We start from the raw sequence: 18,948 nt of genomic DNA on the forward strand, positions 1-18,948 counted from the left end.
AATGTAATGTGCTGAAGACCACAGTTTGTGGGTTGGGACACCACATTAATACATGATTATCAGTGGTTTTCACTTGTCTGGGATTAAATCATCATCCCTCCAAGTTACATTTTACCTATTTAAGCCTTCCATATGATTGCTATTAAGTTGAGCTATTATAAAAGACACTCCGACTTTGAGGAGTGAAGAATCTTTTTATTTATGAAGATTGTGAAAGAGTCAGAAGAAGGAGGAGCCACGAGTATTAAAAGCTAGGTCTTCTCACTTAAGACCAGAAGACGCAGCCAGTGATAGGAGGCGGTCTCCAAGCTGGCATTCCGTGATGAGTGGCTGCAGTAACAAAGGCTCTGAGTTTGGAGAACCTTTTACTAGAGGACTCTGCAGACTTTTTAAAAGAAGATGGTGCCCTTAATTCCTCATTTCTCTGGAACAGAATCCAAGCTGTGGGCATTTCCACGAATAGATGCTGGGATGTAATTATTGAGAGTGCCATGGTATTCGTGAAGACTAGACTCCCATTACCTTCTTAATATGATTTGATCCCAGTGTCCATGTTTTATTCATGAATTCCGTTTTTATTCATTTTACTGTTTTCATCTCTTTATATTTCTCCCTTAAATGGGAAGTAAGGACACAGAGCCCAATCCTGATTCCCTTTGATTTTGTCATTAGTACAGTTCAGGAAGACACTTAACAGGTTTTAGAAGGCTAGGAAAAATTGTTGTTTGTGTGCAGCTTGTCATCAGATGATTATGGCGTCTGACGAAGATTCCACACTGTCTCCCCCAGGACTCCCTATTTACTAGTCAACTTAGGTAGATGATGCTTTCTGGTAAATTGAACATGGTGTAATGATGTGAAGCCATACCATCTGCTATTATATTCAATATTTAAATTTTAAGTTTGGAAAGCATAATTTGTATGCCATTTTATAAACTTTTAGCAGAGCTTTTTGAAATGTATTCATTCATTTGAAAATAGACCTGAAGTTTGTTTGTAAGTAATGAGTTTTTTTTAAGAAAATATGCTTTTCACTAAATGTGAATGCATATTAAACTCTTTTAATTTTCAAGAATATCTTGAATAGCTGCATCGTAATTCAGATCTTCTAGGACCTAAGGAAAATACTTTTTCAAGAATAAAATTGTAACAATAAGTTTTATTAAAAGAATAAAATAATTGTGTTATGATGCTGGGTGGAAGCATTCTCTTCTATTGACTCTTCAGAGACAGAGAAAATAGTTTCTTAAATTTGACTTGAAGGTTTCTAAGAGGGCTTCAGGTTGGCTTATTCTGTCCTAGAGAAAGCAGGGACATTGAGTCAAGCAAGGGGCAGGATTCACTGGTATTTTCTGGCCATTCTCATGGTCCTTTGAATATGTTAATGTACTATTTGTTATACATCACTTTGTTATCTGGCTCTTGCAATTAAAAAAGCAGAGATGTTTTTATGTTGAGTATGAACATTTTCTCTTTCCATAGCATTTTGCATGGTTTGCACTAATTAGAAGCACTGGTTCTGTGTTCTTTTGAAAGGATTTTGCGCTGTTTACAGGCTGGTGTGCTCCTCTAAACTCTCCCATGTTGTTGAAGGGCATTCAAGTTTCCTCTCAAAATACCATATCCCAGGGGAATTGTGGTGCCAAGTTTTGCAGTTAAGCCAGGTGCTTGCTTTGTGATTTCACCTTTCTTTTTGGTGCGTTCTCTGGATCTAAACTTGTTTGGTGATTTCTCAGGGGTAAGGGGTAAATTGAGCACAAGTTTATGTTGTGAACATGGATGTGTTCTTTTGTATTCTCGGCAATGCACAGTTAGCATTTTATCATATCACTATGGAGATATATGTGCATACCACTTCATACAAGCAAAGCTAGAATAAGAAACACAGATAAAAAGCAAAGGTTCTTGAGAATATGATAGAACCTGATGTTTTGCATAATAGAGTGAGTATACAATGGTGCATGGATTTGGAAAAAAATGTTAAGACAGAGTTGCTGTTTGGCCCAATAACTCTACTCCTAGGAAGGAAAGCATGTTCATACAGAGAGTAACACCAGAATCTTAGGAGAATTATGCGTCATAGGGCCAGGCTGTCAACAGTGGACAAGCCCATCTGCTGATGAGTAGAAAAACAAGATATGGTGTATCTATAGAATGAAATCTTACTTGAACAAAAAAGTATTGGTGTAATATCTTTGGAAATAAGTAAAATGCTCTGTATTGAATAATCTCCCTTACATGAGCTGTCCAGAATAGGCAATAGACAGAAATTAGGTGGATAATTAGCAAGATCTGGGGGAAGCCAAGTATTGGGACTGCTGAATGGCATGGGGTTCCTTTTTGGCATCAAGAAAGTTCTGAAATACTGGTTATGATTACACAATCTATGAGTAAACTAAAATCCCCTTAGTATACACTTCAAGAGCATGATAATTATGGTATGTGAACTATGTCTCCATTTAAAAAATTCTAAACTCAACTGTTTAAAAAGTTGGATATTTAGAAAGTTCTCAACCTAAACAATAGTAGGCTGCTAATAGTTGTTAATCATCTTTCCCCTGTGATTTTTTAAAAAAGAGTTTTTATTAAACTATGTAAACCTGTTAAATGAAATTTACCAAAGGTCTCAAAGCAGTAATGGCATGCCATTGATCTTTCTCAGCTATGTAACAATAAACAGTTTCTTGGAGAGGGAACCACACAATGTAAGATGATTTCAGGGAATTTGTTGCTCTTACAATAATACAGAGATCCCAGACTTCAGTGTGACATTTAATTACTCCCATTAAGACTCTATCATGTCTGTTTCTCTTATGGAATTAATTTTGCTAGTATCACATACCAAATTGGGAATAGAATTTATAGTTGGTATATATTCTTGCAATTTCAGTTGTTATTGAACATTTAAATCTGAAAATTGAGATAAATACGGCCTTGGTAAATGATAATGGTGAAATATTTTCTGCTTTGCAAGTAGAATTGAAAGTCCCTGTAATTAGTTTCTTTTCCCTTTCTACTCCTACCAGCTCCCCTTGAGGCAAGCTGGTTTTTTCAAGTTATGAATTCTGTTTCTTTGTTTATTCTAGCTGTGTAGTTTTTCTTATTACATACCTGTTTAATTTTTAATTTCTCATTAAAAGTAAATATGGCTAATTTCCCCATCAATATTCAAGAAATCTTCATGTTTTTGCCACAGCCTTGATATAGCACTGTCTGATGTACATTACCACATAATTAAAGTGGTGTTTTGTTTGTCAGATAGATCTGGTGCGGCAATTTGTCAGTGCACTTGAAGTAACTCCAGTTTATTTCTGTGAATTTGATACAGTGTTTTAAAGGTGGAGGAATGCACATCATGTGGTGGGAAGGTTGTTAAAACTGTGCAGCAAATAGATATGATCATGAAGCTGACCTGGTCTTCTGGTCCACACCACAGGAGAGAACTCATGCCTGGTGTGGTAAACCTGGTCAGGAGCCCTTGATTGGAGAGCATTCCCATAGGCTCTAGTAGGGGAATCTTCTACTGTTGTTTTGCTGAACAATCATGTTGTCTAACTGCATTCCAAGTATTCATGTTCATACCCTGAAAGTACTGTTCTTAGCCTTCTGTCTTAGTTGTAGTTCCTATTGCTGTGACGAAACAAACACCTTGACCAAAAGCAAGTTGGGGAGGAAAGGGTTTCTTTGCTGTACACTTCCACATTATAGTCCATCATCAAAGGAAGCCAGGATAGGAACCTGGAGGCAGGAGGTGATGCAGAGGCCATGGACGGGTGCTGTGTACTGGGTTGCTTCTCGTGGCTTGCTCAGTTTGCTTTCTTAAAAAGTCTAGGACCACCAGCCCACAATGACCTGGGCCCTTCCCAATCAATCACTAATTAGGGAAATGCCCCACTGGCTTGCCTACAGCTTGATCTTATGGAGGCGTTTTTTAAATTGAGGTTCCCTCCTCTCAGATGACTGTACCTTGCTTCAAGTTGACATAAAATTATCTAGCACATATTCCTTAGATAAACATCTTACTGCAGCAGGCATTGGTTAATGCAGAAATCCATAACTGTTCAAAGGGCTGAGAATAAGTGATGGTGAAGTATCCTGCTCCAACTTGGACAACCATAATAACCTGTATTACTAGCTTTCCTTTTGTTTCCATAAAATACCATGACCAAGGCAACTTACACAAGAAGGCATTTAATTGGGCTAATGGTTCCAGTGGGTTAGAATCTATGACAGCAGTGTGAAGGCATGGTAGCCAGAATAGATGAGCGCTCACATCTTAAACCTCAAAAGCATGAGTCTGAGAACACACTGAAAGTGGCATGATTCTTTTAAAACCCAATAAGGCCATACCTCCCAATGCTTCCCAAATAGTTCTACCGCCTCGAGACCAAGTATTCAAACCTATGAACCTATAGGAGTCATCCTCATTAAGATCACCATAATGTGCCCCTGGAGGCTCGGGGAACATCTCAGAAGAGGTGGTGGTTGGGATGTAAGAGCTGAGAATGGGGAGGGAGATGTGAAGTAACACATCTTCTGGATGTGACACAGCCATTGCCCTCATGAACTCACTACAGCCATGGTATCTACACAAGATCTGCACACGACGGGGCCCATCAACACTTCATCATGGATGAAGTAGGGACCAGTGAGGCCACATCCTTCCCCCAAAGGGTTATCAGCAATCAAAGCTTGTGGTGGTGGTGGGGTATAACACTTTTTTCAATGGTGCAGCCATAGATGAATGGCACTTGCACCACTCAATAACTTCCTCCCACAATCGAGCACGTAAGTAACTCTAAACTCACAAGAAGAAAACCTAGAAGTACACAGAGAGGGGAGATTTGTTTAGAAGGGGTGCCAGTGGGAGAGGAGGGAGGGGATGGTGTGAAGATGATTGGAATTCATTATATAATATATAGAAAAATAAGAAACCGGAAGATAACCAGTTTGGGGGTTGAGAGTACATTTGAACCTTACTGGAATTCTGCCCTTTGTTGTACTGATTTCAACACAAGTGATATGACTAGCACTTTCCAAGTACTTCCTTTGCTTCTAGAATGTTCTAACAGCCATGGAATATTACTAGTTGTTTCAGTTTATATGGGCTTGCTTATGGTGCTCCTAAGCAGAAGCTTTTACACGTTTTTCCTTTTAAATATTTTACTTTTCAATTAAAATATAGTTCTGTCATTTCTATAAAGTCCATGTATTGTCTAGTTACTGCTACCTGGAGTTGGGAGCTGAGAAATCTCCATGTGAAAACATACATCAGTAAATGAACTTTATCTGAACATGTGTCACCTCCTCTGCCTGTGTCTCTTCCTGATGCCCTCACCCCCCCCCCCCCACTTTCTGTCCTTCCTTCCAAACCCTTGATCCTTTTTATAGACCTGTTTTTAGCCTGTCTCTGCTCACTCCACCCCCTGTCCTCACTTCTCCTGAGCAAAAACCAGTCCCACTCCAAAGTCAATACCTTCCGTATCAGCAATTGTGCTTAACCAGCCACCTCCAGGACTTATCTCTCTGTGGTTCCAGCTAGGGTGGGCTCACTGGGCTGTGCTTTACATCTGTGTCAGCTAGACAGCTTTATGTCTGAGTTAGCTGGCCAGTGACCAGGACCATTGGAGGACAAAGGCCTGTACCGACTAACCCAGACTCTAGCCCACACAGGAACAGGTACCTGCAGTGTATCTTGGGGCTAGGTTTGGGCTTCTTGTATCATCTGCCCCTCTACTTTCTGTCATCCAAAGCGTGTCACAATGCCAGGCTCTGTCTAGAGGGTGGAGGAACACTGACACAAGGAACTCTTCCTTGTCACTAACTCAGATGCAGTCTCTCAGACACTAATCCTGTCTGTCACCATCTTCAGTGGAATTGCGTGCCTGTGTCCGTGGACCTTCCTCTCTGTGCTTACAGCATCCTGTGGCAGTGGTTGACTTACTTCTTGGTGGCAAGTGAGCTTATAAACAAGGGCTGCATTTTTCAGTCTAGGATTTGGCACATAGATAGGTTTTCAAAATCTCATGACTGAGAATTTGTGGAGTTGACATCTGGTAGTATGAAAATTGGGTTAGGCCATAACATGTTCACAAACCTGCTTTTTGGCATTTTGAGTGTTTCTGCTAAAAATAATAGATAAAGAGACCTGGGAAGGATTTGCTTAAAATTAATGTTTGCATACTGTCTTTGTGGGTTGGTTGTCATCATCCAAGTTGTCACTTTTATGTTTTTTATGTGTATATGATGTGTGTTAATGTATGAAATATGTATGTGCCCATGTATATGATGTGTGTGTATGACTTAACGTGTGAGTGCTAGCACACATGTGCTGTGACATGTCTGTGGAGGTCAGAGGGCAGCCTCGGATGTTGGTTCTCATTCTGGATGATTGGTTTCAGGTTTTCATGCTTAAATAGCAAGCCTTGTACACTGACCCTGCTCCCTAGCCCATGTCTTTTCTATTAGTATTACTATTACTATTATTTTGTGTGTATATGATGTGTATATTGTGGGTGTGCACTGTGTAGATCAAGTGACAACTGTGTGGAGTTGGTTCTCTCCTTCACCTTTTTATGGGTCCAAGGACCAAACTTAGGTTGCCAGGCTTACCTTTTAATTAATTAAGTAATTAATTAAGGAAGATACATTACAAATTCATGACCATACTGCGTGTGCGTCCGTAAGTCCACTGGGACCTGGGGTAAAATTTCTACTTTAGAATGTGGCCTGAAGAAAGCTATGAATGTCTCTGTTGGGATGAAACGTAGGATGCGCCTTAGTGTACTGCAGCATACGGTTCTTACCTGATGGGCATTACCCTCACTGTGTGTTTCAGGTGCTGTTCCCTGCATGCCTCCCTGGGTTTCCAATCCTGCAACAGAGTTCTCCATCTGTGCTCCTGATATCCAGTCATGCAGCGGAGATCAAGAGGGATCAATGTCGGGCTCCTTATGCTTCTTTCTCAAGTGTTCCATGTTGGGATCAATAATGTTCCACCTGTTACTCTGGCAACCTTGGCTCTCAACGTCTGGTTCTTCCTGAATCCCTTGAAGCCCCTGTACTATTCCTGCATCAGCGTAGAAAAGTGTTACCAGCAAAAAGACTGGCAGCGTTTACTGCTTTCTCCCCTGCACCATGCAGACGACTGGCATTTGTATTTCAACATGGTGTCCATGCTCTGGAAAGGAATAAAGCTGGAGAGACGGCTGGGGAGCCGATGGTTTGCCTACATTGTCACCACATTCTCCCTACTTACGGGGGTGGTGTATTTGGTCTTGCAGTTCACGCTTTCTGAATTAATGAATCAGCCCGACTTCAGGAGGAACTGTGCAGTTGGTTTCTCAGGTAAGGTGGACCCTTTCTCAGGATACACTTGTGAGAGCCATGAGAGGGGGTTGCCTGTTTCCTTTCCTAGTTGATAAGGGGACAGGATCTTGAGTGGTTAATGATTGGTGGGGCCTGCATCTTGAAGAGCAAACTGACTGGGGTACACGAAGGCATTGTTTAGGCTGCCCACATTATGCTGCATCTGCATTCTTGGGCACTTAGGATGAGGGCCTGTTAGAAGATGTTTTCTAGTACTGGAGGTATGCCACTGGCTCCCTCGTGGTAACCCTGTGGAGGGAATCATGGGTGTCTTTACAAAAGGGTGTTCTCAAAAACTGATTATGCCTGTGAAGCAGGCTCAGGGTACACTGGTTACCAACTTGTCTTGAGTCCAGTGAGGCTTAATATACTTGTATGCAACATATAATACTAAGCAAGTGGAATACTAAGCAAGTCACCTATAGGCAAACAAGGGGCTACATAAGTCTGGGGTTCACTGTGAGCTGGTCCCCAAGGCTCAGAAAGCATCCCAGGGCAGATGAGGTCTTGACTGTGTATATCCCCTTGCAGATGAAATCTCTGAAAGTCAGTCTTCCTCTACCCCAGTACACCCAAGGATTGTATGCATTCCTGAAGAACAAGTCTAGAGGACACCATGCCACCTTTATCTTAGCATGTTGTACTTGATACCTTCCACAGTTACTTTTACACATCATAAGCTTGGAAGGGAGAGAACTGAATTTGTCCATGGTTACTGAGAGAATGATGTTACTTGTGCCTCTCAATAATGTCATTAAATATCCAATGATGATGGAGAAGTGGTTCAGCAGTTAAACACATATACCCAAGTCTGATTTCCAGCATCTTCGGTAAGTGGCTCAGAGTCACCTGTAACTCCAGCTCCATTGAAGTACATACACCCTGCTTTCAGTGTTTGTCCATAGAGACTACAGGAATATGTGTTACTGATATTTGTTCAGTCTTCATATCCATGTACCATAAAATTAGCTGCTTTAAAGGGACAGTTCCTTGGTGTTTGATACCATTGCTGGTGACCCATTCCCACTGTCTGTGTCCTATGCTTGGAATAAGTTTGAACTTCCATGTTGGGATCTATCAAAGGAATCACTCTGTGTTCCAAAGCAGAAAGTTGGGTATAATAGTTAATAGTTTTCCTGTCTTTGTGCCCGGTGATTCTCTATGATTTGAATTGCTGAAACTGATGTGTTCTTTGTTCTCTTCTAGGAGTTTTGTTTGCCTTGAAAGTTCTTAGCAATCATTACTGCCCTGGCGGCGTTGTCAACATTTTGGGCTTTCCTGTCCCCAACAGATTCGCTTGCTGGGCAGAGCTGGTGGCCATTCACTTCTGCACCCCAGGGTAAGTCTTTAGTATCAGGAGATAAACACGAGTAACTTGATGATCCTTGTTGAGAAGAAGTTCAAAGAATAGAGGGAACAGGTTGTTATTATTATTTTTTATGTGGTCTTAGCCTGCAGCCCCAGCATTTAGGAATCTGAGGTCAACTTGGGTTATAGAGAAACTCCCTGTCTCAGAAACTAAGACAAAAACAAAACAAGTTGCCTTTTAACAATGGAGTTTATTTTTTAACTGTGAAAACAGATTTTAGTTTCACAATTTTGATATTAGACATTTTGCAGGTTGAGTCCTATCAGCGACTGAACTGTGCAATTTAGGAGTTTCAGGTTCTTCCCCTGTAACTAGGAATAAGAGGTCATTGTGTACAGACTTAAGGATCAATATTAACCAGTCAGTAGTGAATTCTAATAACAATATTCTATAGAACCACACAGATACCACAGGAAGACTTAACAAAATACCATGCACTCTGGTCTAATGCTTTGGGGCCATATTGAACTAGAAATTTGTCTTGGTAATGAACTCTCTTTTTTTTTTTTAATTTTTCTTATTTTTTATTTTTCTTATTTTAGGGAATGAACTCTATAAATAGCAATTTTTTACACTGTGAATGAATGACCCTGCTGGGTGTAGTGGTACAGGCTATAACCTCAGCATTTAGGAGATTGAGGCAGGAGGATTACAAGTTAGATTGCAAGGTTGCAAGGAGGATGGCAACCTCAGCTACATGTTTCAAAAACAAGACAATAACAAAATGATCGAACTCTGACCCACTTGGGGTTAAGAGGTAGCCCGTAGGCTGAAGCATTTATCTAATTATTCTTTATCAATAAAAACTCAGGAGTCAGATATTGGGCAAGAGCTTGAATGATCAGAGAAGCTGTGGAAAAAATGACTAGCGACCTCCTCCCTCCTTCCTTGCTCTAAAAAGGCCAAGAATTTTTCTAAGCCCCATCCTACTACTCAACCATGTCTTCCTATATGTTCTTGGTCCTCCAGAACCTGTATGGCTAATTTTGGTCAGCCAGTAGCTTGCTCTGTCCTCTGATTCAAAGTAAACTTTATAGGCAGTGTCAGGAGTGTCAGAGTACGATCAAAATATTCCACAACAGTAGGCCCTGTTCTATTTCCTTTGCCTTTACTCCTTTGTTAATGTGGCTTCCTCAGAGGCCCTTCTGCAGGGCTCCAAGAACCACCATTGGACCTCTAATCCCAATAAGGCTCTTCCTGGACCGATGAAGACACAGAGATGTGGAAGTTGATGCATAGCTGCCAGTAGACGCCAGAGCCCTTCTGATCTCACCCCCTGATTTCACCCACCCATTCACTCTGAGCTTTGCAGCTTCGGTTCCTTCTCTGCCATTTGTACAAAAGAGGATGAATCATGTCTTAAGTCCCATCTCTTCTACCAGCTTCAGTTTGCACGATCTGTATTGTGCAACTGGAAACGTGGCTTGTTTGCTTATTTTTTTTGGTAGGGACCTGGTCACTGTTTACACAGAAGGAGATACTTGTTTATTTATATAAGTTTTGTTCAGCTGGGAGCTTTTATTTTGGTTTTGATTTGTATGACTTTTGGGTGCTATGTCTCATTTCAGACCATGCCCCCTGTGTTATGTGGAGGCCTAGTAACTTGGATCCTTCTTTAATGCTTCCATCTTGGCAGCCATTGGCAGCTGGCATATAAATGCCACAGGTGTGGCATTGAACACCACTCATTTACAATTGTATTGAGATCTGTGATAGTTCAAGGAAGAAAGCCCAACAAAATTTTCAAAGTTTTCTTTGAAAAGGGGTCTAGTGATATCTGTCTCTACGTATCCCACACAGTTTCTCCACTGCTTTGAGTGGACCTGGATTTTTGTGTGCCCGATAGGCTCTTGTCTGTGCCTAGCAGCACTCAACATTCATATGAAAATCACCCCCTCTGGTGCTTAAACTTCTGCCCTATAATGAGTCCACTGGAAAACAGTGCCTTGTAATATTCTCACAGAAATCACAGTGATTTCTGAAGCACTTGTCATGGTTTTTGCTTATTTTTTTTTTTTAATAGGATCTCCACTTATATGGACAGTGGATGGTTGCATAATACCCTTATTCTGTGTGTGGGGGATGTGGTAGCCTGAGCCCAGGAATTAAATGAAATTTCCCATCTTTTTAAAGCTTGTAAGAGTAAACCTTTTGATTTTTAAGATTTGACTGTTTGGGATGATAAATTTATAATATCAAAGCATCTACCTAGGCATGTGTCCAAATACAGATTAAGGAGACCACTGGTCTGGGGAACCAAAAAAAAGCAAGTACTTCTTAAGACAGAGTTATAATCTCAAGAAATGAAAGAAATTGATTATTTAAAAAAAAAAAAAAAAAAAAAAGGTCTGGGGTGGGGGAAGGAGAAGCAGGAATGGGAGGGGACATAAAAGGACAGGTAAAGCCAGAGCTTTCAGTGCCCTCCAATGTGAACCTTCTGGTGGTTGTCAAATAGAATTTTCATTGGAAACACGGTGAGTCTTTAGAACAAAGCCTGCTTTTCTTGTTAACGCTATGTAGGCTGCCCTGTGTATGGAAGGGAGAAAAGGTCCATCAAAGCAAACATTTGGTGCGTCTCTGGGTTTCATAAAGCCATGGATGGTAACTGCCCCCAGGTATTCTCAGTGGTATGAAGGAACGTGTCCAGAAAAGGCAGCCAATAGACATGGTGCAGGGGGTGAACTTGACCCCGGGAGGGGAATACTCACACCCATTTACATGGTGTTGCTGTCCTGACTGCTCAGCTTCCTTCATTTCCTTTCTCTTCCTGGGACCCTGGAAGGGACCTGTGTTTGAAGGGTGGGTGGGGAGGGTAGACCATCACCAGCACAGATAGAAGTAAGGGGGATCTGATGGCAAGGCTTATCTTCCAGCCCAGATTATGAATCTCTGCAGAACAGAAAGCTCGGCTCCAAACTGAAGTTAAGAGGAACAAAGAGTACCTAGAGAGAGACAGCCACTGAGTGGCCCAGCTAGGGGACAGAGGCCACATATGACAAGACCAGCAGTTCCATGCTAGCTGTGTGCCCCCGGGCACATCTGGCAGCCTCCCTGTGCCTCGTTGTCTCCATCTGTGGATTGAGGAAGATGAATGTTTCACCGAGAGCAGATTTCATTTTGTAGGCATCAAGTTTCTTTGATTCTGTTCATCATCCTCAAAGGATGGGAGAGAGGGAGGAGGGATTAGATGACGAGACTGGTACATTTACAATGGTTCATGCCACACTGTTGAGTATTTTGACATTTGACATAGAGGAACTTCTACTTAATTTCTGTCTTGACTATTGTTCTGGTTTGGTTTTTTTTTTTTTTTTTTTTTTTTGTGACTGTGATAAAAACAATGACCGAAAACAACTCAAGAAAGAAAGGTTTATTTTCCTTACAGTTTACAGTCTATCATTGATGGAAGCCAGCTCAAAGCAGCAACATTGAGATAGGACTGTTTCAGAGTCCATGAAGGAATGCTACGTTCTGGCGTGTTCCCAATGACTTGTTCAGTCTGCTTTCTTATACACCTAGGGCCCACTTGCAGGCAGTGGTACCGTTCACAGTGAGCTGAGACCTCCCACATCAACCATCAATTTAAAAAAAAAAAATGCCCCACAGACATGCCCAAAGGCCAGTCTGGCGGAGGCAATTCCTCAGTTGAGTTAACGGAAACTAGCCTTCAGTGTCGTGGCTTTACATGCTGGGCAAGTGGAAGAGTTTGCAGGCACTGAGTCCTGACTCTGACATGATCACCATCCTTCTGGGATACGTAGCACTGCCACAAAACAACTACACCGTGCCGCCAGTCTGTAGTGAGCATACACAGTAGGCGATATGGCCATTTCTGGAAGCCGGTTTTGCACTGTATGATTGACAGAAATGACAGTAGTTCTTATATGTATACACACACACACACACACACACACACACACACACACACACACATCCCACACATACATACACTACTGAATCCAGACTAAGTGTATTCTTAACTGGGCTTCCACTGACTAGAACCCCCACCCCCAAACTGTGATTGCTCCATGCCCATCTGACTTGGGAGGAAGTGTGGAAGAGAGGAGATTGAAATGGAAAGAGACAGCAGTTCTAACTGAATCTCACATTCACGACACTTATGAGACTGTGTGTCTGTGTGAGCATGTGCTCTGGACGCCTCCTCCAGCTCTGGCGGGTGCAGGACCTGATACTTCAATGCTTCAATTGTAAAAGGCTGTAACCCCTAGCAGTTACTCATTAAATCCCGAGGAAAGGCGTACTGGAGGACTTCTCCCCCACCCCCACCCCCTTTGTGTGTATGCTTTTGGGTGTTGCAGTGTTGACCTAAACCAAAACATTGTTCCTTTCCCCAAAGGGTCTTCCTGATTAGGCAAAAGCTGCTGACTGAAATGAAGTATATGATAGGCGTCTTAGTCTAGTGAAAGACAAATTTAGCTCCAATTCTATGACTGAGAAGCTTTCTATGAAGGGGAAGCTGTATGTACATGGAGGGTGTGCTGACTAGTCTTATGTCACCTTGACACAGGGTAGAGTTACCTGAAAGGAGGGAACCTCAATTGAGAAAAATGCCTCCATAACATCCAGCTGTAAGGCATTGTCTTAATCCGTGATTGGTCTGGAGTGGGGGGAAGCCCATTGTGGATGGTGCTATCCCTGAGCTGGTGGTCTATAAGAAAGCAGGCTGAACAAAGCCATGAGGAGCAATCCAGTAAGCAGCTTCCCTCCATGGCCTCTGCATCAGCTCCAGGTTCCAGCCCTGTTTGAGTTCCTGACCTGACTTCCTTCAATGATAGACTATGATGTGGAAATATAAGCCTGATAAATGCTTGTCTCACCAACTTGGTGTTTGGCCATGGGGTTTAATTGCAGCAATAGAAACCCTAAGTAGGTATATGGAGGGCAAGGTGTCTTTATTCGGTATTAGGAAATAAGGCAGGATGAGGTGTGTTTCCCTTCACAAAGGAAAGAGAAATACTTCAGTCAAGAAGACCCTGTGGCACATACTTGGAGATAAAGTAGATACTGTTCCCCAGACTGCTCTTTCCAACACTAGTTTCGCTGTAAGTTTATTTAGCTTGTGTGAAGTTAAATCCAGGCATCCAGAACCCAGGCAGTAGAGAATGTCCAAGGGAACTTCAAGTAGGGGAATGTAAAATTAAGATCAGTCACCCTCAACAACTAACTGTTCTCTAGGGAGCAGTTTCTTGTCCCTCTAATTACTAACACTGACTGTATAATATATCTGTGTCCCATTGGACAGACAGATGATGGCTCCTCCAAGTTTCTCCCCAAGATGTGAATTTCATTTGCATATTATGGGAAACACAAGGGACCAGAAGAGAAAGGTAAGTTGAGTTTGGGCAGATTTTATCTAAGTGCCAGTTGACATACAGGAACCGATCTACATAGTAGATTGTTAGATTTTTGCCTCTAGGATTAAGAGTGAGGTTGAGGGTGCCAGTTTAGTAAGCGACTGTATGTAGTGTCTCCTGTCCCATCTGCCCTTTTATAATTAGGCCCTTTTTAAATTAGGCCACTCAGTCTCTATCTGTAGCCTGGTAGAGTTTTGACACATTGTTCAATAGAATCCAGCTTAAATACTGTGCTGATGTCACAGCTTCTCCCCCGCCACTCATCTTATGAGTGAAAATATTTGTTCCTGGATTCCATGTAAGAAATGTAACTTCCTTGGTCTCAGCCACCAACAGTATCACTTCTTTGCTCTTGAAACCTTAACCTTAGATGCAACCTCAGGGTTTCATGGCTGTGGGTATAGACCGTGTGGAATGCAGGCCGGCCACCCCATGATGTTCTTTCTGGATTCCTGAGCCACAGAATGTGTGTCTAAGAAGACTGTTCCGCGCCATGCTGTTAGGGAGTTTTTTTCTTTTTTTTTTTTTTTTTTGCAGGTGTGACATCAGCAGTGAGTCAGATGACAGGAGGAAAATGGAAGACTGGGAAGGGTGTGCCTTGGGAAGTTGGCTGGGGAAAACTGAGCTAGAGTAAAGGAGGTCCAGATTGAGCTTGCGTGGAACTGGGAGTCACATGACAAAGCAACAGTGTTCACTGTGATTTGAGCCCTTTAAGTTGTGGTTGGACATGGCTGCTCATGCCCTGTTCCTAGAACAATGGAGGCAGAAGAACAAAAAGATGTTTAGTTGACTTGTAGACCAGTCTGGGTTTCATAGTAAGACCTAGGCAGGGAACGAAGGAAGACAGGGAGAGGTCTCAGAGAGAAATGGGCAAAAGGAGTCGGAGTCAGTGATGCATATCAGTTTTGTGGCTAAATACTCTTTGAAAGGACGTTGGTTTCAGGGTTATGTATGGGTTCTCAGTCAAGTCTAAAAATAGTAATGTGATAGGTTGTAAAAAAAAAAAAAAGTTGAGTTCTGTTTTAAATCAACCACTAAATTTTTCAGCTGGACTTGAAAATATATGAATAGGGTCAGTCTATGTCTGTAATGGAAGAACCCATTCAATTGCCAGGGTGTTGGTGGCCATGGGAAGAACAGGCTGTGATTACAGATTGCCTGACTATTGTATTTTATTAGGACAAGGACTATTTGTCCACTGGGTTTCCTAATGACCACCAACTCTCAAGATCTGTCTGTGTGTTCATACCTCACCTACACCAGAAACACTAATAGCAGTTATTAAGTTGTAAGCAGAGTCATTAACATACCTCTTGTGGAAAAATACACTGGCTTATAGACAGCAAAGAACAGAAAGAGGTGTAAAGTTTACATAGTCCCCAGATGCCAGTGTCATGTTTCCTTGTAAACTTTTTGAAAAGTAAATGTATTTTCAATAACATAGTAAAAAAAAAATGAACAGAAACCACTGGATGCTGAAGTGAGATGTACATGAATGGTTTGTATAAGCAAAGAAGCAGGTGGTAAACATTCCAATCCAGCCATATTTGAGCCAATCAAGCTTTGCAGAGAAAGCTTTTAAACATCATCAGCCTGCCAGCTCCAGAATGCATCTTGTTCTCTCAGTTTTTGGTCAACGTTCATGTAGTTCCCCAAGAGGACCCAGGCCTGCTGCCTGGGACTGGGAATTTTCAAGGGTGACTTGCACTGTTTTTCAAAAAGTTACTCAGTTTGTGCCACCCTTATCTTTAGGTTTATCACACATTGGCCTGTGTATGTGGGCATGCATCCATTTGTTGTCCAGCATAAGCATGTTTCTGTACTAAATATAATTTTCTGCTTGTAGTGTAGGATCACATATTTTATCTTTATATTGACTAAGGCTGTTGCTTTTTTTTTTCTTCTTTCTTTAGGCCTCTCTTACCATATATATATATAGAGAGAGAGAGCCACCACTGACTTAGCTAGTTTAGGCTGAACTCTCCCTCTTAACTCTCCACCACCACCTGGCATTTTATGTGGATCCCAGAGATAGAAACTCAGATTCTCATGCAGCAAGCCCTTTACCCACTGAGTCATCTCTGCAGCCCTGCTGCTGTATTATTCTAATAAGTTTGGATGGCAAATCCATGTAGAAGGATGATTGTCCTGTTTCATTTCATGGAAATTGTTTTCTCAGAACTGTTCTGAGAAGACTTGTGGAGTAGGAAGGATTTTTTTTTCCCTCTGTAGTCCTTGGATGTCTGTTTATGTATTTCTATCGTGTTGTCTTATGTGGTCCCATAAAGGAGTTGGCAGATTAACCCTGCCTTCCAGGAGGACTTCCAGTTGGACAGAACTTAATGTGGAACCATTATTCCACCCCAGACCAAGACTCCCTTGAGGTGGATTTTATACAGTGAGGCAGAAATTTTGAAGCAAGCTGTTTTTCCTCCCACTAGAGTTGGAACACATTGAGGGAAAGGTGGTATATAAATCATCTCTGTGGACATGCAAACCCAAGCCTGTGGAAAGGTAGACAGTCCGGCCCAGACCTGAACAGCTGCACTCTAATCTGGCCATTCCTGCAGATCTGGTAGAAGTTGGGCATGTTCCATGTAGAGAAGACACTTGGACCTGACTGCTGAACTGTCTTCAGTTACTGCTTGCTGCGATTCAGTTTAACCTTTCCTCTTAAAAATCACTTGTTTCTGGAGAAATAGCTTAGTCTGCCTTTGCCATGTAAGGAGGAAGGTGTGGGTTTGGATCCCTGACAATCCAGTAGAAAGCTGGGCATATGGAGTATCAGAGATGGCTCTGTGGGCAAAGGCACCTGCTGCTCAAATATGATGAGCAGAGTTCCTTCCCGAGAGCCTCCATGAAAGGTCAGATGTGGTGATGCCCATCTATAATCCTGCATTCTACAGGGAGGTGGGAGGCAGACAAGGAAGAACAGACCAGACACCCACCAGTCAGCTAGCCTGAAGTACCAAGTGTATCAGAAATAAGAGAAAACTTGCCTCAAAAACAAGACGGAGAGAGGGGCAGAACCAACCCTGGACAGATGTCCATTTGTGCATCATGGAATGTGTGCACTCATTTACATACACATGTCATACACACGAATAATTGAAAAGCAAACATTGGGTTCACTGATGCGTATCTGAAACTCCAGTTCTGGGGAGGCAGAAATAGGCATGTCCCTGGAACTTGCTGGACAGCTCTTTGTTGAATTGTCAGTCTCTAGGATCAATGAAGTACCCTGTCTCATAATGTAAGGTGGAAATTGATTGAGGAGGGTACCTGATCTTGACTCTGGCCTCTACATGAACTTACATACACCCACACAAGCGAGTGCATATAACACACACGCACACTCATTTGAAGCTGAACATCATGGCAGTATGAGCTTATGTCAGTGACTGCTTACAATCTCTCTCTCCTCCCCCCCCAGCTCTCACACACACATTGTTATAAATGAGCTGAAAATGAATGAATAGTAAAATGAAAAGTTTCCTGTTTCTCCATGTTCTAATGAAAAGATTAATTTATTCACTGCAGAAAAGTTTTAAAAAATAATATGTATGATAATTAAGGCAATTACAGCTAAAGCTTACCCCTGACCCTCGTACACAGTTATGTTTTCTGCATTTAATATAATCACTGAACTCCAGAAGCCTCAGATTTAATGGCTACTTAATGTTTTCTACTGCAGTTTTTCAATTTGTTCTCCCATTTACTAGTTTTACTGACTGGTATTACTGCCTGATGTGGACTGACAGTGGCAGTCTCTTTTGCAACTCTTGGCTCTCAAGCCCGAATATTTGCCTAGTGTCCTTGGATATTTCCTTGACTGTGATTTGTCTTCTTTGTGTCCTAGTAAATGATTTTAAGAGGTTGTGACTGACTGACTGACTGACTGATTGATTGATTGATTGATTGATTGATTGATTGACTGACTGACTGACTGATTGATTGATTGTGAGTGGTGAGAAACCCAAGGTGCCCATCCTTGTAGGCATCTGGTCTGAGGACCTGAAATGGTGGCCACACCCATTTGAGTGTGGCTTCAGGCTGATGGAAGTGGAAAGGGGAGCTTGAGGTGTGCCTTTCTTTTGTGTGCTCTTTCTGTTGGGTCAGTGGATCCAGTGGTAGGGAGATCATGGAAATGTTCAGGCCTTCCTTGGTATTTTTCTGTGTAAACACCCATGTGTCATTTATCTTGGGTCTAGTGATATAATTACATCCTCGACTTCACTTCTTTCTGTTTAACATTTTAATTCTTTGTTTATTATGTATGTATTTATTTATTTGTCTGTTAGTCAGAGGACATCTCTTAAAAGTTCTCTCCCTTCACTCTATGGGTCCCAGGAATCAAACACAAATGGTCAGGCTTAGCAGCAGCCACCTTTACTTATTGACTGAACAGAAAATGTGAGGTTTTTGTCATTTATTTTTATTTTATGTTATGCGTGTTCTGTATGTGCCTGTAAATGCACCATGCACGCAGTGCCTGCGAAGGCCAGAAGACAGAGCTGGATCTTCTAGAAGTAGAGTTACAGACAGTTGTGAGCTGCCTTGTGGGTACTGGGAATGAACTCCAGTCCTCTGGGAAAGAAGCCAGTGCTCTTAACCACTGAGCCATCTCCCCTGCTCCAGGAAATCTTTCACACTGAAAATAAGGGTACAACTTCGTTTGAGGTAGAAATTATGGACATAGGCCTATTTAAGTATTTTAAATCTGCTCTAAGATGGTTTTAAACTAGTAGAAAAATTGCAAGGAACAAAATATACAAAAACGCTCCTATGTGCCTCTGCCCCAGTTCTATCTATAATTAATGTTTTATTAGTGTCGTG

General features: G+C 41.9%; 1 protein-coding gene across 1 annotated transcript in view; it reads left to right on the plus strand.

The window, feature by feature from the left end:
* Positions 1-18,948, plus strand: part of Rhbdd1 (rhomboid domain containing 1) — a 106,016-nt gene that overhangs the window by 11,056 nt on the left and 76,012 nt on the right. The window contains exons 2-3 of the mRNA XM_051190570.1: positions 6,839-7,347; positions 8,575-8,707. Coding sequence (XP_051046527.1) covers positions 6,915-7,347; positions 8,575-8,707 — 566 coding nt within the window. The 5' untranslated portion in view covers positions 6,839-6,914. The remainder of the gene's footprint in view (positions 1-6,838; positions 7,348-8,574; positions 8,708-18,948) is intronic.

This window comes from Phodopus roborovskii, unplaced genomic scaffold (assembly GCF_943737965.1).
Source record: "Phodopus roborovskii unplaced genomic scaffold, PHOROB, whole genome shotgun sequence".
NCBI lineage: Eukaryota > Metazoa > Chordata > Mammalia > Rodentia > Cricetidae > Phodopus > Phodopus roborovskii.